General features: G+C 38.0%; 1 protein-coding gene across 1 annotated transcript in view; it reads right to left on the bottom strand.

The window, feature by feature from the left end:
• LOC142504360 (uncharacterized) overlaps positions 1–22,832 on the bottom strand; it is a 68,092-nt gene extending 45,260 nt beyond the window's left edge. Inside the window, exons 1-3 of the mRNA XM_075617238.1 lie at positions 22,396–22,832; positions 21,653–21,896; positions 19,829–19,982 (exon numbers count right to left, since the gene is read on the bottom strand). Of these exons, the coding sequence (XP_075473353.1) occupies positions 19,829–19,982; positions 21,653–21,896; positions 22,396–22,686 (689 nt within the window). The 5' untranslated portion in view covers positions 22,687–22,832. The remainder of the gene's footprint in view (positions 1–19,828; positions 19,983–21,652; positions 21,897–22,395) is intronic.
• Between the last annotated feature and the right edge of the window lie 295 nt (positions 22,833–23,127).

Genomic DNA, 23,127 nt, shown 5'->3' on the forward strand with positions numbered 1-23,127 from the left:
AAAATGTGAGCAAAGCTTCGAGACTTTGAAGAAGAAGCTTACATCCACGCCAGTGTTGGTATTGCCAACTGAAGGCAAAGACTTCACCATCTACAGTGATGCATCTAAAGAAGGTTTAGGATGTGTACTCATGCAAGAGGGAAGGGTGATTGCATACGCATCAAGGCATTTGAAGCCGTATGAACAAAATTACCCAACGCATGACCTCGAAATAGCTGCAGTGGTATTCGCACTAAAGATTTGGAGGCATTATCTTTATGGAGCCAAGTGTGAGATTTTCACCGATCACCAAAGTCTCAAATATTTGTTCACACAAAAGGAACTAAATATGAGACAAAGATGATGGATCGAACTCATGAAGGATTACGACTTGACAATAAGCTACCATTCAGGCAAAGCCAACAAGGTAGCAGATGCTTTAAGTCGAAAGAATATGAGTAAGGTGATCCTGACATCACTTTCAGCACAACCATGTCTTCGAGAGACAATCAAGATAAGTCAAGATAGAGATTCCACTTTGGTGAAACTAAAAGAGCAAGTTAAAGAAGGAAAATCACCAGATTTTGAGACGGATAACAAAGGAATCTTGTGGATGAAAGGACGATTGTGCGTACCAGACATCGATAATCTTCGACAAGAAGTAATGTCTGAGGCACATAAGTCGAAATTTTCAGTCCATCCTGGCAGTACCAAGATGTACAGAGATTTGAAGAAAAAATTTTGGTGGAGTGGAATGAAGAAAGACGTGGCAATATTTGTTTTCAAGTGTCACGTGTGCCAGCAAGTCAAGGCAGAGAACCAAAGACCTGGAGGACTTCTGCAACCTCTAGAAATTCCAGAATGAAAATGGGAGCATATTTCTATGGATTTCGTAGTGTGTTTACCAAAGACGAGACAAGGTCATGACGGAATATGGGTAATCGTAGATAGACTCATAAAATCTGCGCATTTCTTACATGTCCGCATGAATTATAATTTGGACAAGCTAGCCACCTTGTACATGAACGAGATCGTGCGATTACATGGAGTATTAGCTAGCATACTATCAGACAGAGATCCTAGATTTACATCTCGATTTTGGAAGATCTTTCAACAAGATATGGGGACTAAGGTTACTCTTAGTACGGCATATCACCCTCAGACCGATGGCCAAACAGAGAGGACAATTCAAACTCTAGAAGATATGCTGAGAGCATGTGCTCTAGATTTCAGTTGTAATTGAAGCGAACATCTGCCCTTAATTGAGTTCGTGTACAATAATAGTTACCACAGCAGTATTGAAATGGCACCATACGAAGCTCTGTATGGACGAAAGTGTCGATCGCCACTCTATTGGAATGAGGTAGGGGAAAAAGCCATTGTTGGACCGAAATGATCCAAGAAACAGCGAGGAAAGATTAAAAGCTGCACAAGATCGACAGAAAAGCTGGGCTGATCAGAAAAGACGACCCGTGGAATTTGAAGTTGGAGAAAAGGCATATGTGAAAGTGTCACCCATGAAGGGTGTAATTCGATTCAATAAGGCTGGGAAACAGAATCCCAGATACGTCGGATCATTTGAAATTCTTGAGAAAGTGGGAACACTTGCTTATAGATTAGCACTTCCACCCGACATGTCAAGAATTCACAATGTATTCCACGTTTCGCAACTGAGGAGATATATTTCCGATCCTAGTCATATTCTTGAAGCTGGACCACTGTTGGTTGAGGGAAATTTAAATAAAGGACTGAAATATGAAGAGATTCCAATCCGAATTGTGGATAACAAAGACCAAGTACTGAGGCGACGAACTATTCCTTACGTCAAAGTACAATGGTCCAACCATACCGAAAGAGAAGCTACTTGGGAGTTGGAAGAAAAGATGCGAGCACAATACCCTTATCTCTTTGAAGATCATGTATAGCCAAGTTTCGAGGACAAAACTTCTCATAAGGAGGGAGGGATGTGAGAACCTGAAATTTCAGTATTACTTAGCAATTTGCAGCAGCTAGTAATAATTGCAGCAGCTAGTAATATTCAGCATGAGCTAACAATTCCAGCAGCAACTTAGATTTCAGAAGATGATATTTTTCCAGCAGACAAAAATCCAGCAGCAGAAGAGTTCAGTAGCGAGATTCTAGCAGATAGCTATTGGTTCTGCTCAGGACTTGTAACTGAAGCATTTAACATGGTATAAAGGCTATTAATGGCAGATTATGGTCATTAATTGGAAGGCTAACAGTCAGATTTTGGTCTATAAATAGCACCCTCAATCTCTGAATTGATGTTACCAAAATCTTGAGTTATCACTTGAAATTAGAGCTAAGAGAGTGCATTTTTCGAAGCTGTAAAATCCAGTAGTGAGGCAAGCAGATTTCCAGACTTCAATCGAAAAACTCTAGCAAATTACAGTAAGTGGGCTTATGTATAAATATCTTGAAACCCGTTTGATGATTTCTGTTTTAAAGCAAAGTATATTCTTGATTTCTGATATCTGATTTTGAAGCACTGAAACCTAGTGAACAAATGGTGGGAATATATATTCTGAACATTACTGATTACTGGCCTCACTCCTTAGAGGAGAGAACATATAGGGGACTGATATCAGTTTATCCATGAAATTCCCGAACATGCTCAGTGCTTACTTATTAAATTCTGATTACTGAATAACGAACACTGATTTTCGATTACTGATTTCTGAATACTGATTTCTGTTCTGAAATAAAGAGTTTCTGTATATTATTGTATTACTATTTCTGTTGAAAACGATTTCGAAATTGGGAGCTATTATCGCCCCTGCTTACTGAGTGACAACCATATAACTCACCCACCAAACCCATCTTAGATAAGAACGAGGAAGAAAAGTTAGAAGAAGAAAAGCAGATTCAATTCTGGGGCTGGTGAAGAAGATCGTTGTTTATCAGCTCTGATTTATATTGCTGCATAGGTTCAAACATTGTATTTCTGGTTTTACATTTCCGCTGTAAAACATTATTAGTTGAGTTGTATCAGACATTGAATATTCGTATTATGAATAAAAAGACTGGTTTCTGAATTTTGTACTTCTGAGGCTTGTTGTTTTTTAATGTAAATTTGAAAGCAACGCCGGTGTCAACCAACCTCCGTCCCGGGCCGTGACACATACACAGACCCGGGCACGGGGTCCATGTACTTCACATTTTGGGAAAGAAAATTAGACTTTACATCAGGTTTTGTTTTGGGGTTAAGATAATGGTTAGTATGATGATTAAAAGAGGACAAGTCCCGAGAGAACTAGAATGTCATAAGCTGCTTATTCACTTCGGTGGTGAGCTTGAGTACCTAAGTCTAAGTTATGAAAGTTAAGTATTTCAAACTCATGTAAGTTTGTGCAGCAGCGGCCCCAAGCGAGATCCTACGAATCTCTCAATGCCAAGTAAGTATGTTTGACGTGCAAAGAAAATATTTCAAGTTTTTGAGGTATACTAAATGTCTTGTGACCAATTATGTATGGGATTAAAAAGCGGTAAAGCATGAACAGGGACCAATCCACCCCGTTCAAGCATGAACGGTTTAAATCAGAATTGGAAAGCGTTAAAGCATGAACGGGGACCAATCCACCCGTTAAAGCATGAACAGGGATCTCATGTATGTGGCAGTGGATCTTCCCTGTCAGCCCAGTACTTTGGTTTAGTCTGATCAGGCGATTTATGTTATGGGTCACTTGCTTTGAAGCATGCCTCTACGCAAAATGATGAAGTTTATGTATGTTCATGTATGTACAAGTACGCAAGCACGTTTAAGAAAAGCTTTATGTTTATGGCACGTCTATGTATGTACATATGTAAGTTCAAGTTTCAGTATGTACTTCCTATTTTAAAGTTGCTTGTGATTTTTTTACGTATTACTTGTTACTTTCAGTTTATACGTGTCGAGTCTTTAGACTCACTGGAATTGATTGATGCATGTGAGGATGATTTTGAGGAGACTAGGGGTGGGGACCAAGGAGCTGGCTTGGACTGAGCGGGAGGCTAAACCCGAGGACAGCCCAAGTTTTTAAGTTTTTATGAAATGTAAAATACTTTGATTTAACGCTACCGGTTATGAGATTTCAAACAAATACTGTTGTCAAACTTTATTTTTAGATCTTTTGTTGCAACTACTTTTGGGACGTACGGTTTACGTTATCGAAATTGAAGTTTGAATACTCTTTTAAGAAAATTTTTAATTTTTCCGCAAATTTTAAGAGGTAAAAAGTACGGTACGTTACAATTGGTATCAGAGCGGTGTTCTTGTAAAGGGTTATGCCTACTGTCAGTCGCAAGAAGCTCACGAAGTCACACCTCAAGTCTGTAAGTTTTAAGGTTTTAAATTTATGTTATGTAGTAAGCATGAAGTTCTAATTCCAGCATGTCCTTGTTTTAAATTTAATTTACGTGCATCTTATATTATTGATATCATGTTCATGCATGTGGGGCTTACGTGTTGGGTAAATTCAGGAACAGTATGCCTCCTAGACGTTTGATTAACCGGGAAACAAGGGATGGGGATGAAGAGACTCGAGAGGAGGGGAGAGACGCTTCTCCTCCTCGACCGCCAGATATGCAGGCACATATGCTTGCAGGTATGACTCAGTTCTTCCCACAATTTGCGGGGAACCATGCTACGGAAAATACAAAAGCGAGGTCCAGACCAGAGGCAGTGTACGAGAGGTTCCGACGGATGAGCCCAAAGGAGTTCTCGGGGACCATTGACCCGATGATAGCTGAAGGATGGATTAAGTCCATCGAAGTAATCTTCGATTTCATGGAGCTGACAGACGCAGACAGGGTCAAGTGTGCCACGTTCCTTCTGACAGAGGACGCCAGACTATGGTGGGAGAGTGCGTCAGTATCAGTCAATTTGTAGACATTGACTTGGAACGGTTTCAAGCAGGTCTTCTACTCCAAGTAATTCAGTGAGAAAGTATGATCCAGATTGACCAGGTAATTCATGACGTTGCGTCAGGGGGATAGCAGCGTTGCAGAGTTTGTGTGGAAGTTTGAGAGGGGGTGTCACTTTGTGCCCCTGATAGCTAATGATGCCCAGGTTAAGCTGAGGCATTTTATGGATGGGTTGCGGCCGATCTTGAGTCGTGATGTTCGAGTTGCTGGTTCTACGACTTATGGAATTGCCGTATCTAGAGCTTTGCGGCAGAGCATGATCAGAGGGATATTGAGGCAGACAGACAGAGCAAGAGGCCCTATCAGGCTCCACATCAGCAGCAGCAACAACGACCTTAGTTTAAGAGTCCGTTCCAAGGACAGCCAGGGAAGAAGCCATATCAAGGACCGCCAAAGGACAAGGGTCCTATTCAACAGAAGAAGGTGCCTCAGAGGCCTGGTAATTTCCCAGTGTATCCTAAATGCAACCGCCAGCACCCGGGACAGTGCCTATGGGGATTAGGAAAATGTTTTAAGTGTGAAGCCAGCGACCACATGTTAAAAGACTGCCCCCAGTGGACGCAACCGACACAAAGGAGGGTATTCGCCATGCACTCCCAGGAGGCGAACCCAGACACGACACTGTTGACTGGTAATTTATGTAATTCAGTACAGTATTCAATTTTTGCCTTGCATGTTTGTTCTTGATTTGGGGAATTATTAGTGTGCTAGTGATATTTTTGAATGACTTGGGATATTAATTTCTACGATGCTTGAGGTTAATGTAGAATTTTAGGGATATAAGTTTTGTGTTGTGCTAACGTATCTCAAGAAATATTTTTATAAAGAGAATATCCACGAAGGCCCTGATAGACTCAGGAGCCACTCACTCTTTTATCTCAGAATCGTTCGCTAGTCATCTAGACGTCAAGTCTATTGGACTCAACGTGAATTATTCATTAACAGTCCCATCAGGGGAAGAGTTGTCAGCTATTAGAGTGGTCAGAGACATTGATCTTGAACTGCAGGGCCACCTAGTATATGCCGACCTGATAGTGTTGCCGATGCCAGAATTTGATATCATTTTGGGTATGGACTGGCTGACGAAGAACTGAGTCCTGATAGATTTTCAGAAAAGGTCAGTATTGGTTAGACCGTTGGGTATGGAGCAATTTCTTTTTGAACCAGCCAGATGGAGAAGTTTCCCTCGCATGATCTCTTACATGCAGGCACGAAAACTTATTTCCAAGGGGTGTCAGGCTTTCTTGGTCAGCATCATTTCAACACCTGACATACCCACTCCATCATTATCAGATGTGCCAGTAGTCAGAGACTTTCCAGACATCCTTCCTGACGACGTCACAGGTCTTCCACCAGAGAGAGAGGTAGAGTTTGCTATTGACCTTATGCCAGGCACAGTGCCAATCTCCAAAGCACCATACCGTTTAGCTCCAGCTGAGATGCTTGAACTCAAACAGCAGATTCAGGAGCTCCTCGACAAGGAATTCATTCGCCCTAGCTTCTCACCGTGGGGCGCACCAGTGCTTTTTTTGAAAAAGAAAGATGGGAGCATGAGACTGTGCATCGATTACCGAGAGTTGAACAAAGTGACGATCAAGAATAAATACCCACTTCCTAGAATCGAAGACTTGTTTGATCAGTTGCAGGGAGCTACAGTGTTCTCCAAGATAGATCTTCGATCATGGTATCACCAGCTGAAGGTGAAAGAAGTAGATGTGCACAAGACAGGCTTCAGAACCAGATATGGGCATTACGAGTTCTTAGTGATGTCGTTTGAACTGACGAATGCTCCAGCGATTTTTATGGGCTTGATGAATCGAGTATTTCAGCCCTACCTAGATCAATTCGTCATAGTATTCATTGACGATATTCTTATCTACTCGAAGAGCCATGAGGAGCACAACAAGAATTTGAGGAGAGTTTTACAGACCCTACAGAGTCGTAAGTTATTTGCGAAGTTCAGTAAGTGTGAATTCTGGTTGGAGAAGGTAGCCTTTTTGGGACACATAGTGTCAAGCAGTGTTATTGAGGTGGATCCAGCGAAAGTGGCAGCTGTTAAGGAATGGGTTGATCCGAAGAAAGCTTCAGAGATCCGCAGTTTTATGGGTTTAGCCGGGTACTACCATAAGTTTATTCAGGGATTCTCGTCAATAGCAGTGCCACTTACCTCATTGACAAAGAAAAATGCTAAGTTCGTGTGGAATGGCGAATGTCAGAAGAGCTTCGATACCTTGAAGCAAGCCCTCATTTCAGCGCCAGTGCTAGCCATGCCATCAGGGCAAGGAGATTTTGTGTTATACACCGATGCATCTAAGATCGGATTAGGCGCAGTGTTGATGCAGCATGGTCAGGTTATAGCTTATGCCTCCAGGCAGTTGAAGGTGCATGAGAAGAACTACCCGACTCATGATCTTGAGTTAGCCGCCGTTGTCTTTGCTTTGAAGATTTGGAGACATTATTTGTATGGCGAGAAATGCCAGATACTCACTGATCACAAGAGTCTCAAGTATTTCTTCACGCAGAAAGAGCTGAATATGAGACAGAGACGGTGGTTGGAGTCAGTAAAAGACTACGATTGCGAAATTAGCTACCATCTGGGAAAAGCTAATGTTGTCGCAGACGCCTTGAGCAGAAAGGTGGAAGTTGTAGCTCAGTTGTCAGTGCAGAGACCTCTTCAGTCTGAGATTCAGAGGCTTGGGTTAGAGGTTTATTCCAAGGGTAGAGCTCCCAGACTATCTAATCTGACAGTCAAGTCTGATTTGCTAGACCGAATCCGTAGAGGACAGCCTTCAGATAAACAGTTGCAGAAATGGAGGCTGAAAGATGAGGCCAAGGGCAGTGTACTCTACACAGTGTCTGATGGTATTGTGAGATACAGAGGTAAAATGTGGGTGCCTAGTTTTGACTCGATCAGAGAAGATATTTTGTCAGAGGCACATGCATCGCCGTATTCCATTCACCCAGGAGGCACCAAAATGTACAAGGATCTGCAGATTTTGTATTGGTGGCCAGGGATGAAGCGAGACATCCGTCGATTTATATCCGAATGCCTCACTTGTCAGCAGGTGAAGGCAGAGCATCAGAGGCCGGCAGGAATGCTTAAGCCACTCCCTACCCCCGAGTGGAAGTGGGAGAATATCACAATGGACTTCGTGGTTGGTTTGCCAAAGTCAGTCAGAGGTTTTAATGCCATCTGGGTCATAGTGGATCGACTCACTAAGTCAGCACACTTCTTACCAGTGAAGACGACTTTCTCCATGACGCAGTATGCGGAGCTCTATATCAAGGAGATAGTCCGATTGCATGGGATCCCAGTTTTCATTGTGTCCGACAGGGACCCGAGGTTCAGATCGTCCTTCTGGAAGAGCCTACATACAGCCATGGGGACGAAGTTGCTATTCAGTACAGCTTTTCACCCGCAGACAGATGGCCAGTCTGAGCGAGTGAATCAAATTTTGGAGGATTTATTGCTAGCATGCATGATCGATTTCCAGGGGACTTGGGAATCGAAGCTACCTCTAGTGGAATTTACCAACAACAATAGTTTTCAATCATCTATAGGTATGGCTCCCTACGAGGCATTGTATGGAAGGAAGTGCAGATTACCAATTCATTGGGATGAGGTTGGTGAGAGAGCCGAACTTGGTCCAGAGATAGTCAGCAGACTGCAGATGTGGTGGTCAAGATTCGAGACACAATGAAGACCGCCCAGAGTCGCCAAAAGAGCTATGCCGATAAGAGGAGAAGAGACCTAGAGTTTGCAGTGGGCGATCACGTTTTCGTAAAGATAACACCTATGAAGGGTGTTATGAGATTTGAGAAAAGAGGCAAACTAAGTCCGAGGTTTATTGGACCATTTGAGATTCTCGACAGAGTTGGGACACTAGCTTATCGTGTTGTCCTTCCGCCGAATCTGACTGGGGTACACAATGTGTTCCACGTCTCGATGCTGAGAAAGTACTTGGCGAATCCTTCGCATGTTTTGAGCTACGAGCCGTTGCAGTTGGCTCCAGATCTGTCAAAAGAGGAAAGACCTGTCCAAATCCTAGACAGACAGGAGCGCAGACTTCGGAACAAGGTGACCAAGTTGGTCAAGGTTCAGTGGTTGAACCAATCAGTGGAAGAGACCACGTGGGAGACAGAAGCGGACATGAGGAATCGCTACCCGGAGTTGTTCGGTAAGATTTAATTTCGAGGACGAAATTTATATAAGTGGGGGAGGAACTGTAGAGCCCAAATTCAGTACACGTATAACCCATGCATTTATTTAATTTTAAAATGAGTCTTAATGGTGCATGATTTATTGAAATGCATTATTTTAAATTATTTATATTTCGTGATGCACGTTAAGATATTTTCTTGAGTTCACGTTTCAGGCGATTTCGAGGCGGGATTGAGGAAAAGAAACTGGCGACGCTTGTGGCAATTTTAAATGTGGTATTTTAATTTTAAGTCGAGGATGGGGCGTTTTGAATAGTTTATTAAGCTTTTATCATCTTAAAGACTAATTTAATTATCAGGTGAATTTTAGATTTTTAAAAACTTTTAAAGGTTTTCAACTACGTATTTTTAAAATTCCCTTTTAGTGGGTTAGCATTTTATTAGCATTTAATCTAGCAATTTATGTAGCAATTTGATTAGCATTTTTAATTAGCAAGTTAATGGAGTAATTATGCAATCTATCCCCTTAATTAGGTGGTAACTCACGCACACACACCTACACACACACACTTACACGGCCAAAACACACAACACACACTACACATTTTCATTTTTCAGATTTTGAAAGAAAACTAGGGTTCTTGTCTCTAGTAGAAGCCGCCCCACTTCTCTGAAATATTTACAGCAATTTTTGTTGGTTTTTGTGCAAGAAAACGAGCCACTAACCGTTCCGGATCAAGCCTCGCTCCGTTCCCGCTTCGCTATCGCCGGTTCGGTAAACTTTAACATCATAAGGCATGTATATTCTGTTATTTCTGCATCGAACTCGTCATATTATGCGTTGTGTTGTTATTTATGCGTAAAAATACATGTGTGATGTGTAGAAGCTTGAGCAATGATGTTTGGATCAATTTTGAAACAGATTTTGGATCACAAATCACGTTTTTGCTGTCTTTTCAAAAACTGCGATTTTTCGGTCGTGATTCTGAGAAAACTTTCCACACAAAAATTGTAGAACTTTTTGATACTTTCGATTTGATATAAAATTCGAAATATTTGGATAAAAATTGAGAGAGTTATGATAATTTTGTGGGACTGTTCAAACTGCGTTTTCTGAAAAATTATGTTATTGACGTGTTCTTGAAGTTTTATTGTTGCAGGCTTCGTTGGAGATCTACGGGTGATCGTTGCTGCATTTAGGTATGTTTAGTATGATGTTGGGTTGGTATTTGGTATGCCGGGTAGTGTCGATAGGCACTTGAATTCAGTAGAAGCCGTAGGAAACGATTTGGGATTAATTTCCGTGTTTTTGAGTTGTATTGTGTCGTAGGGTGGATGTCGTTGTTTTGGGGCGGTTGTACGGGTTTGGATTCAAGGTTATAGTATCCTAGGAGGGGTCTCGGGGTGTCGATTCTTGGTCGGGATGATCGAGTTAGGAGAAATAAGCCTTGAGTATATGAATTTTCGTTGGTTCACACACACCGAGTCTACACGGACCCTGGCACGGGGTCCTGCCCTTGTTTCATCCTTATTGTCAGTAAACCGAGCCTACATGGACTCTTCGACGGACCCTGACACGGGGTCCGTGCCTTTGTTTCCTTGGAAGTGTCAAATTTGCGAGCCTACACGGACCCCTAGACGGACCCTAGCACGAGGTCCGTGTCCTCACTTCTTTTCGAGCATTTCTTTTGCGAACCTACACGGACCCATACACAGACCCGAGAGCGGGGTCCGTGTACTTCACATTTTTGGAAAGAAAATTAGACTTCAAATCAGGTTTTGTTTTGGGGTTTAAGATAATGGTTAGTACGATGATTAAAAGAGGTCAAGTCCTGAGAGAACTAGAATGTCATAAGCTACTTATTCACTTCGGTGGTGAGCTTGAGTACCTAAGTCTAAGTTATGAAAGTTAAGTATTTCAAACTCATGTAAGTTTGTGCAGCAACGGCCCCAAGCGAGATCCTACGAATCTCTCAATGCCAAGTAAGTATGTTTGACGTGCAAAGAAAATATTTCAAGTTTTTGAGGTATACTAAATGTCTTGTGACCAATTATGTATGGGATTGGAAAGCGGTAAAGCATGAACAGGGACCAATCCACCCCGTTCAAGCATGAACGGGTTTAAATCAGAATTAGAAAGCGTTAAAGCATGAACGGGGACCAATCCACCCGTTAAAGCATGAACATGGATCTCATGTATGTGGCAGTGGATCTTCCCTGTCAGCCCAGTACTTTGGTTTAGCCTGATCAGGCGATTTATGTTATGGGTCACTTTCTTTGAAGCATGCCTCTACGCAAAATGATGAAGTTTATGTATGTTCATGTATGTACAAGTACGCAAGCACGTTTAAGAAAAGCTTTATGTTTATGGCACGTCTATGTATGTACATATGTACGTTCAAGTTTCAGTATGTACTTCCTATTTTAAAGTTGCTTGTGATTTTTTTACGTATTACTTGTTACTTCCAGTTTATACGTGTCGAGTCTTTAGACTCACTGGAATTGATTGATGCATGTGAGGATGATTTTGAGGAGACTAGGGGTGGGGACCAAGGAGCTGGCTTGGACTGAGCGGGAGGCTAAACCCGAGGACAACCCAAGTTTTTAAGTTTTTATGAAATGTAAAATACTTTGATTTAACGCTACCGGTTATGAGATTTCAACAAATACTGTTGTCAAACTTTATTTTTAGATCTTTTGTTGCAACTACTTTTGGGACGTACGGTTTACGTTATCGAAATTGAAGTTTGATTACTCTTTTAAGAAAATTTTTAATTTTTCCGCAAATTTTAAGAGGTAAAAAATACGGTACGTTATATGCCAACTGGTTAGTATAGAAGCAAAATTTTCAGTGTGTGAGAACACCTTCGTGTTGTATTCATAGTTCAGTTCTCACACACAATCCCTCACATATACAGATAGTTGAGCTTATTGACTAGCTGAGTGAGTCTTGCACAAAGACGTAAACCTTGTGTATGTAGTCTTTGATACATAGATGTTAAACAAGTGTTGGCTGGAAGGTGTTGCCTTTAGTCTAGACTATGAGTTAAGTTAGGCAGCAGGGTAAGTCCTAAGCTGAGTGGGTTTATACAAATCTTTGTATAAATCAAAGTCTTCTACTGGAACCTAACCTAGGTGGTAGAAGGGATGACGTAGGAGCATTGAAGTCTCCGAACATCCATAAACATATCTTGTGTATTTAATTGCCTAACTTCTGTTTTAAAAATGATTTGATCAGTTCAAGCTATTATCAATTCAGTTCTCACTATAACACAAATTATATATGCAAAAACTGATCCCCCTTATTTCAGCTATTCAGTTTACACAAGTTAAAAACTTTAAACTGATTAGCTTACTTAAAGAAGGGTTATTTCGGTTATTTTTCGCTTAGTTTAAAACAAAACTCGATCTAATTCATCGTTGTTTACATTCTTAGAACACGAGCTATTGCAGCTCATTGAGAATATTGTGTTTTAAGAATCTTCAAAGGTGCTCGAACCGATCCATCAATTCGTATCAGAGCTAGTTGTTCTAAGAAGGATATTTGAAAGCTAATATTTTAAAATATGTTTCAAAATGTTACCTAAAATGGTTTTCAAAACCCTCTTAAAATTTTATATGAGCTTAACGTGGGAAGAGAGAAGGTTGTTGGATCTGCAACTAACATTGTAGCCACTTCTCTCGACTCCGGATTTTGTTATTTTAGCAACTTGCATGGTTTTGAGTTCAACTAACAGCATAACAGCAAAACTGATCGGTGGACAAGATTTGATTTTTAAAGTGGAGCTTAATCATCAGCAGTATACCGCCGCTTAATTGCCATATCAGATCAGAGTAGATGATCAATGCGGTTCAGCATCAGTTGAGTCCAGTTTGAGTCAGCTCGACCAGTTACCCAACACAAAGATCAAGTCCAAGGCAAATTAGTTGCTCTTGTGGCAAAAAGAGACTCAAGATCGATGCAGCATTCAAAGCATGCAAGGCAACCAGTTATTGATATATTCAGTTCTATTATGTATAAACTAACTGATATTTGATGGTGTTTAAATATTTGCTAAGTTAAGTAGCTGTAAGGTCCAAAAATAAGACGACGTAATCTAACTGCATGCAAATCTAGGGAAAATGGAAAATAGCTAATTAATTGATTTTTACTGCTAAATTAATTATGTCGATATGTTTATATGTGTGAGGCTCGGGGCCGAAGAGGGCGGGGGGTGATCGCCGGTGCCATGAGGTTGCATGGACAATGAACGGCTCCTGGTAGGCTTCTAGGTGGAGGGAACATGAATGAACCGATCCCACACCGGAATGAGAGGGATTCCGAGACTGTTCAATGTAATGGACTGTACAGTTGAAGAGGGCTTAAAAGATTTGATTGGTACTACTCATATCACGAAGGTGCATCTTCTTTTCGGTAGCTTATCATATAAGAATTTCAAAGTTAAGCGTGCTTGACTTGGGGCAATTCTGGGATGGGTGACCTCTTGGGAAGTTTCCTAGGGTGCGTGTGAGTGAGGACATAAACACGCTGGAAAGACTCGTCTTGGTACAGTGAGAATAGTCGTCGAATCTGGGGCATTACAATATTATTTTAAAGTAGTTTTCTACTTGAATGCATTAAAATATAATTTTAAAGGTTATTCGAGATGCGATCGAGGAACGGACTCCGAAGGCTGAAAAATGGAAAATGTTTTAATTAAATAATTATTTTTTATTATTTAAAATAAGGTTGATGCTTTTTATTATTTTTGAAAATAAGAAGTTTTGAGGTGATTTTATACATCGAGACGTAATTTTTATCTGTATTTGATTTTCAACAAAAATACGAACGTTTTGACAACTCGGGTAATAATTTCACGAACTTTCCTAAAAGAAATAATTTTTAAATACATAATTGGGCTTATTGGGCCTATTATGTCATACTAATGGGCCCAAACTTGCAAACTAATTATTTATCAAAAATTTAAGCCCAAACCCTATGCCATATTTCATAAACTACACGCCTCCCTCACCCCAATTTTGACAAGACTCCTTTTCCCCTCAAAATAACTCACGGAACACACAAATTCAAAGCAAGGCTTCGGTATTTTCAAGGGATTTTAGCCAAGGTTTTCTCGTCGTCGTTTTTCGCATCGTCAACGAATTTTCGTGCATAAATTATGCAAAGGCATGCCATAATTCTTCATTTTCGCATCTATCATACAATAATATGTATTTGATCTTGATTTGTATGAAAAACAAGTACCCTTTATTATTTATTTCGTTTTTATGCATATACATGAGTTTAAGGGTTCATTTTTGCACCAAAAATTGAGATATGTTTACATGAAGGGGATGCCATGATTAGCGAATGTATATGGGTTATTTTTACACAAGTCTAAGGATCCTAAGATGCACAAGACAGGCAGCACACGAAGCTAGAACAATCATGAACCGAACTATTGTGTTTTATGTGCAAGGTGATCGATTTTAAGGGGAACCATGCATGGCTCGGCTTTGGTGCGACCAGGGCTGGGCTAGGTCATGTTGGGTCGGGAGAGGAGTCCTAGCCACGCTAGGACTCGAGAGCAGTGGCTGAGAAGGAGTCCTAGCAAGCTAGGACTCCAGCCGAGGGTACTCGCGCTGGTGTTGCAGTGTGCACAGGGACTTGTGGCTCGGCCAAGGTGGTTAGGGCTGGGCTAGGCTAGCTCTCTAGGGTCCTGAGAGGGTGCACGATGGGCTGGGTCAAGGGCTGACTCGGTGGTTAGAGTTCTAGCACGTTTCGAAGAGTCCTGGTACAAAGGGTGTTCTCGGCCGCAACTTGCTGCTGGTGTAGGAGACTTCGGTCGGGCCTGGGTCGAGTCCTAGGGATTCTATGGGTTCAGTAGGGTCCAGGGGAGGCTTGGTCAGGAGTTGGCTCGGGGTGGATCAAGCATGGCTCGAAGGAATTGCTTGATGGCTCGAGGGTTTGTGGTTAAGGGTTCGAACTTCGGATTAAAATGGTTATGGTTTGAATCATGCTTCAACGGGGGTCGAATCATGGTTCAAGAGGGCAAATTAAATATAAAAAGTCTATGTTTTAAATTTGGGAATTTTATATTAAAGTTTTAATTTAATTCGGGATTAAAACGCATTAATAATTCATAATTAAAGAAGAAATGATATTTATACACATGAATTTTTATAAAGTGATGGAAATATGAAATGTTGAAGGAAGTGAAGTAATTGTGACTAATAGGAATACGATGATATGTAAATACCTAAGGTCGAGGCTCAGTTGACGGGTGAGAGTGTCGCTGATGTCCCCACCGCCCAGTACAGTGATTACATGTAGATGGATCCATTGTCCCCTAATACGAATATGAAAGTCACAATTAACTATCTGAATTCAACGAAAAGGAATACGTGTACGTTTATGATGAATATGAATATGTTTATGATGATATGAAAATGTTTATATTTATGCATGATTATGAAATGTTATTTTAAGTAAAAGTATTTTCACTGTTGCATATGATTGTATACGTATTATTTGTTATCAAGAATATGGTTTACTGAGTGTTTAGACTCATTATGTGTGATCCATGCAGGTGAGTATGATGTTGATGCTAGTGGAGGTCTTAATGGTTGATCTTACTGGACTGAAGGTGCACATAGTCCGAGGATCAGCGCTAGTTTTTCTGCATTTATGATTTAAAAGTTTATGTTAAGGATTTTTACTAGTTTTATTATGCTTTTGAGTGGTTTTTTAGATGTTCTTAGTTTTAGCTTTATTGCTAAGTTAAGATTTGCAAACGTATGACGCTTTTATGTTGTTAAACTATTTCATTTGAATTTCAAATATGGTTGGAACTTTTATTTTATATATATACACACACTTGACGGCGTGCTTAATGTATAATGCAAGGGACGCTTAATCGTTTAAATAAACATCATGTTTATCCAGTTAGTTTGAATGTAACTAAACTGATATTTTCAGTTAATGTGTTGCCTAAACTGCTTGAATGTTAAAAATGCTAAAAATTCATTAAAACGCATAAATGATCCTTGTAATTGACAAAATAACTGTTGTTGGGAAGCTCGGTTGATTGGTCTTAGGAGAAGCTCCTGTATGATCCTTAAGTGTGACCTGGGCTGGCTATTGTGCCTCCAATGGTGTTGTCGACACTACAAAAAAAAAGGCCTATGACAACGGTGAAAAACCGTTGTTAAAATTCCTGTGGTTAAAGGGTGCGCACAAAGACAACAGTTTTTGTCTGTTGTTGTAGCTACAATTTCCGACGGATTTTCAAATAAAATTAGCGACGGATTTATGCAAAATCGTCGCTAATTAGAGAAGGCTTATGCAAAATAGTCGCTAATTAAACCATCGCTAAAATTAGCGACAGTTGTTTCATGATTTCCGTCCCTAATTTTAGCAACGGTTGGTTCATGATTTCCGTCGCTAATATTTTCAGTAAAATAAAAAAAATTACTTTTAATAATTTAATAAATATAAAAAAAACTTACAATTTGAATAGGCTAATAATATTCATGTTTTTAACTAACATTTAAAAATTTACCAAAAATTAAAGCGAAAAAATTTACCCTAAATCGAAACTAAAATCGTGTAATAAGAAAAATTTTAAGTGATGTGAAGTGGTAAAATCGTGTAAGAGAGAAAAATTTTAAATGTTGTGAAGTGGTGTGTGTTAAAATGGACCGAATGTGCGGATATTTATAGACAGTTTACGACGGTTTTTGGTTAAACTGTCGCTAAAAGCGACGGTTTAACCAAAAACTGTCGCATTTTTAAAATTTGCGACGGATTTTCTGAAAACGTCGCTAATTTAAAACATGCGACGATTTAAAACCGTCGCTATATATAGCGACATATTATATACCATCGCTAAATGTAGCGACAGTTTTAAGCAAAACCGTTGCTATTTTTAAATTAGTGACGATCGACGGTTTCAGTAAAACCGTCGCTAAATACGTTGTTAAAATCACATTAATCAACAATGGTTTTAGAAAACCGTTGTCGGTAATCCAAAAAACATGCTAATAGACAACGGTTCTATAAACCGTTGTCTTTGACCTTAAAAAACGCTCAATGACAACGATTTTATAGAACCATTGTCATTAACCCTGAAAACCGTTGTCTTTGACCCCGAAAACATAACCGTTGTCTTTGACCCCGAAAACATAAAACCGTTGTCTTTTGATTTAAAAAACGCACTCACGACAACGGTTTTCACTAAAATCGTTGTTAAAAAGCATACGACAATGTTCTTAGTAAAAACCGCTGTCGTAGGTGCGTTGTTGATTTGTATTTTTCTTGTAGCGCGAGAGTGTACCGGACTCATTTTGTGGGGTCTATATGTGTATGTGTGTTGAGCACCAACTTTAGGTATGTGAGCACCTACTGAACTGTCATCCATTTATTGGATGTACAAGATGACATTTCACTAATGCTAAGATAGGTGCTCATTCTAGGTATTTACAATTTCAAAATGTATCATGATTAATTTAGAATTTACTAAAAAAATTAATCTGAATCATGTATGATCGTTTTTTTGTCAAATTTCATTTTAAGTTAATTTTTTTGTAACATTTTAAGTTAATTTTTTTTGTAATTTTAGTCCTTCTATGGAGGTTTGACAATATGACATAGCTTAATCACATAAAGGTAAAAATATAGAAAAAAAAAACATTTTTTAACTAGAATTTGTAGTTAAATATGATTAATGTATACGTTTGACAACTTCATCTAAGTATAGGTATCTCGTAATATTATCTTTCGCATTTATATATGTGATATGGGTTGATCAGTCCATATTTGTAGTAAAAAATAATATTTTTATCATAAAAAGAAATAATTTTCATGAGTTTGGTGTGTCAAATATCAGTGTCACAAAATTGACCTGTGATAAAATATCATATGAGTTTTTGTGTTTTTTAAGTTAGAAAGCACTACAGGCAGAGTTGCACTGGAATGAGAAAATTTTATTAGAAAGAATGTATTTGAAATGACACATATCATGAATGTATTTCAAAACATCATAATTATCATTGTATTTACATGGATTAGTAAGTGATTAATTTGAAATTCAAAAAAAAAAAAAAATCATCCAAGCAATCAGATGGATCTAAAATTCATAACTTCAAATCTTTCTATCCAATCACAACCTAAAAAACTTATATTGATATAATTAACAATCTTTACCATACTGCACCACCTCCATTACAAGTTCCATGAGGATTATACCAACATTTTTCGACCATTTTTCCTCAAGTACTATGGTCCTTTCTTTGACTTAGCATTATTCACATCTTGATCACAAATCCCAATCCATTTGTACTCTTCAGTATCAATCAAAACTCACATGTTACAGATTTTTTAAGAAAAGCCACAATTATTGTGAATAATTTATATATATATATATATATATATATATATATTATAAAATTAAACACAAAAACTTTTATGAAATAGTCTCATGAGTCAATTTTGTTAAACATATATTCTGTTTATATCAAAATATGGATATAATTGATTTGTCACACAGATAAAGATATGTGTGACTGTCTTCACAGTACACATATAAAAAATTAAACAGACACACAAACACAAATATATACTATTGCTTTCCCCCAAACATTTGCATCTCCATTATTAGGCAAACGAAAATGAATACACTTCTCCAATAAAATAGGCTTGCTTAAACAATCAACCAACCGTTCGCATCTATCTGCGGACGACCTATACATATATATATTATATTATATATATACATACACACACACACACATACAACTTTTGGATATATACACATACAACTTGGGTTTCTTAATTAATCTTCTAACTTCTTAGACAGCTAGAAAACTACAGCTAGCTATTGATTTAACATTATAATATTATATTATCATTCTAAAGATTCATTTAATATTAATGTGGGACATTATGGTCCCTAGCCAGCTATCTCAAACATTATTCAATGGATTTGAATGTCAATAAGTCCATTCTTTAGGTAGTTGCATCTCTTCTTCTTCTTCTTCATTTGCAGCCTGACTTTCGAGTCTTGGATCATCGTTTTGCAGGGGAAATAGGCCATTTCTTGTATCTGAAAATGAATGAATGAATTAGTATTCATGGCAGATGAACAATTCGAAACGTCCCGTTTAAATTGTTAAAAAATTTTGAATCGTAAAGTTTTTGATAAAACAGTAAATGTTGGTTCTTTATAAATGAGAACTTTTCAAAAACATTTAATTAAGTTTAAATTAGTGATTTTATAAAATCCCAAATTTGGAGCTTTCAAAAAGCTTTTCGATTAAAAAATCTCTTAAAATTAATACTTTAATAACCAAACGCTTAAAAAACATTTATTAAATTTAATTTTATTAATTAAAAAAATGAATTTTTTTAATCTATATATATCCAATTACAAGCATATCACAATTTTTACTCAAAAAAATAATTTTTTGAAAACAAAATACTTTTGTAGCCAAACGCACTCTAAGTCTTCACCCGTACCATAAATGTGTAGCATGCATATACTGACTTAATGAGAGAAATTTTAATGGCTCTATTACTGTTTGGTTCTCTTTCAATACTTTTAAACGCATCACAGTCAGAAGTTATGACTTTTTAAAATGCCCACAATTTTATGTTTTCCATTAATCTTTTGATTAATAAAAAAAAAGGCCATTTGTTTTTTTAAAAAAAATTCACTACTACTTCAACTTTTATTCGAAAAATTATTTTAAAAATCATGATTTCTCACATACGATCATAAAACATTACCTTTGAGACCTGGGATGAGTCCAATTAGGTGTGTCATGACCGATGCAACGGGGACTGGTACTGCCACGGCTTACCGGAGAAGAAGTATCCGAAAGCCTGCTAAAATGGAGCTCGAGGGTCTGTAAAACCCTCACCGGCATCAAAACCGAGCAAACTGAAACCAAAACCGAAACTATTAAATTCGCAAATTTAAAAAAAAAAGAGACAATTAAGTTATCACTCACTATAAATTAATAAATGGTAATCACTTGTCATATATGCATATGTACGCTTGGCCAGTTATGTTAGTATCGCTGAAGTGTGAGTGACGTCCATATATTAGATATATATTTTCATCAGATATTTTTAATACATAAAATTTTGTCTTATTTTCCGATAGCATGAGATTCCATATGTTAATATTAGCTCAACCATGATTTAAAAAATTGGGGTCAGGATAAAAATGAAAACTTGGCTCGACCTATGACCTCAACGTGCTAACATATATGTTATGCACATGGTCCTCTTCAATTCCTTCACTATTTGGTCGGCCCCAAATATACACATACCATACAGTGAAATGAGAATAAAGCCAAAACAAGTGGGATCCCACCAGAAAGATTCCAATATGAAGTCACTGTGCGATGCATATTCTGATATATATAAAAGTTTATGGGAATAAGATGGCATTTTTGGTAAGCATTTCAGAGGAATCTGAGGAGGACATAGCACATCAAACAATCATGGATTACGACTCACTACCAAACTAGATCGGAATCTTGAATCATTTTACTATTAAAAAACTGAGATTACGAAGATTCGATTCGATTATTTCCAAGGGATATTCATGGACGTGTTTGGATACAGAAGTTAGATAAAGAAAATCCACGTTCGAAGGTTGGTTTTCTTACTGGGAAAAAATAGAAAATACATGTTCCGAAGTTGTATCTAAAGGCAAAATTAATCAGAGTAGATTCGCTTTGTTTAGGGCGGAAATCGTTTTGGTATCTCTTATTTTGGATGTGCCAAACGATGCCTTGAATTACGAAACCATTGGAAAATAAGGCATATATAATTAAGAGCAGGTCTCTTTTGAGACGCCCTCACGAATCTTTATCTGTGAGACGGGTCAAGCCTATATTCACAACAAAAAGTAATACAATTAGCATAAAAAGTAATATTTTTTCATTGATGACCCAAATAAGAGATCCGTCTCACAAAATATGACCTGTGAGACCGTCTCACACAAGTTTTTGCCAAGAAGATATACCGAGTTTTCATCTAAATTAAACTTGGTACTTATCGGAATAACGATAATTAATTATAGGTAAAAACTTGTGTGAGACGGTCTGACGAGTCGTGTTTTGTGAGACAGATCTCTTATTTGGGTCATCCATGAAAAAGTATTACTTTTTATGCTAAGAGTATTACTTTTTGTTGTGAATATAGGATTGATCCGTCTCACAGATAAAGATTCGTGAGACCGTCTCACAAGAGACCTACTCTATATTCTTTTTTATTCATTTAATTGATGAATTTTTCTTAGTTTAAAAAATTGTCTAAAATTCATATTTGGTACTTTTTAATTTAACACATCTCATCAGAGTAATAATTTTGATATTTTTCAGTGGGACGACAAAAAGATAACTCATTTTTAAACGAAAACTATGATATTTATATAATAATAATAATAATAAATTATTCGAATTTTTATTTCTCACACATAATTTACTATTATTATTCATATAATTACCTATTATATATAATAATATTAGCTAATAATAATTATGTCCCATCATTAAAAAGTCCTCTAAACAACACTCATTAAAGTAGTTGGTGGTTTACCTGGCTTCTTCTTCTCTCGAGTCGGGTCATTTGGGCAACGGGGCAAGAAAACCCCTGTCCCACCCGCCCCATAACTGGATCCGGAGTTATCAAGGAAAATGGCCTTCATACCCGACCCGACCATTCCATGACCTTTACGTTTATAGTTCACAAAATCCCGACCCGTGTTCGGAACCCGCTTGTTGCCCTTGACCCGACTTTCTCCAACACCAGATTCTTGAGTTTGATTCTTTAATTGGTAAACCTGTTATTACATACAAAATTTATTACCCTAACATCAAAATTTTTTTATCAACTAAAAAATCATGAAATTTCAAAGGTGTGTACGTGCAACCAGGGGCGGAGCCACATGCTCATGTTTCTGAGCTAACCCGGGTGGTCCAATATTTTTAAAAAAAATTTATACGTAAATTTTGTATAATTTTAGAATAATATAATATTAGTTCGGGTAGATCAATTTAAAATATTAAAAGATTCTAGAGTTTAAAATTTTAGTTAAATAAAGCATGTGGCCACTTGGTGGGAAGATTTTTTCATATTGTGGGAAATTTACACCTTCAATGTCAATAAAAAATGTAATATACGTGACACATAACAATTTCTATCTTCTTCGAGTTCGAACTCGAAACTTATGACTTGTTCGAGAACTCGAAAATTTCAAAAAATATTAAAATAAAGTCAAACTGCAACAGTTACAAAATGATTTTCAAAAAAACAAAAAAAATGAAATCAAATATACTAACCTCAAAACCCTCACAGACAGAGGTACAATCTGTATTGCTATCTTCTTCTTCTTCGTTAAGCATGCACTCCGCCATTTGCCGGCTCAGCTCCGCCATGAATTCTTCGTCCTCGCTCCCCGACGAGCCCAGCTCGGATCCGAACGGCGTGCTGAGACCAGACGAGCACGAAGCACCCAACGACGAGCCCGACCCGATCTCCGATACACTGAGATGAACACTTTCCTGTTCATCAACGGTGAGTGCCATGTTTTTCTGGGGTTTGAACAAATCAGCATAAGTTTTCTTCTTCATCTGCTGAGGAAATCGTATCGGATCAGAGGGGTTTTCTTAGGAACCAGTGGTTGCTTTTTGGAATCTTTGTGAGTGGAATCTTGAACATTTAGCGAAAGGGATTCTTGGGCTTGCTGTATTGTCAGAATAGGAGATAGGAAATTATATATTATTTATTTATACATTTATAAAAATTATATATATATATATATATATATATAGAGGATGTGTTGTCAAGTTATAGATACATATGGTAGAGAATGAAACATGTATGTGAATTCAATTGAGGGTGTCACGTTCCATATTTTATACTTGTTATATTTTTCTATCAATTTCAAAAATAATCAAAGTGGTTATCTTTTTAAATTCCTAAAATATATCTTCACACTAATTAGGAGAACAAAGAAACGAATGGGTCATATATAATGACCTATATATATGTTTTCGTAATTTAATTCGTAA

This window comes from Primulina tabacum, chromosome 9, assembly GCF_025594145.1.
Source record: "Primulina tabacum isolate GXHZ01 chromosome 9, ASM2559414v2, whole genome shotgun sequence".
Lineage (NCBI taxonomy): Eukaryota > Viridiplantae > Streptophyta > Magnoliopsida > Lamiales > Gesneriaceae > Primulina > Primulina tabacum.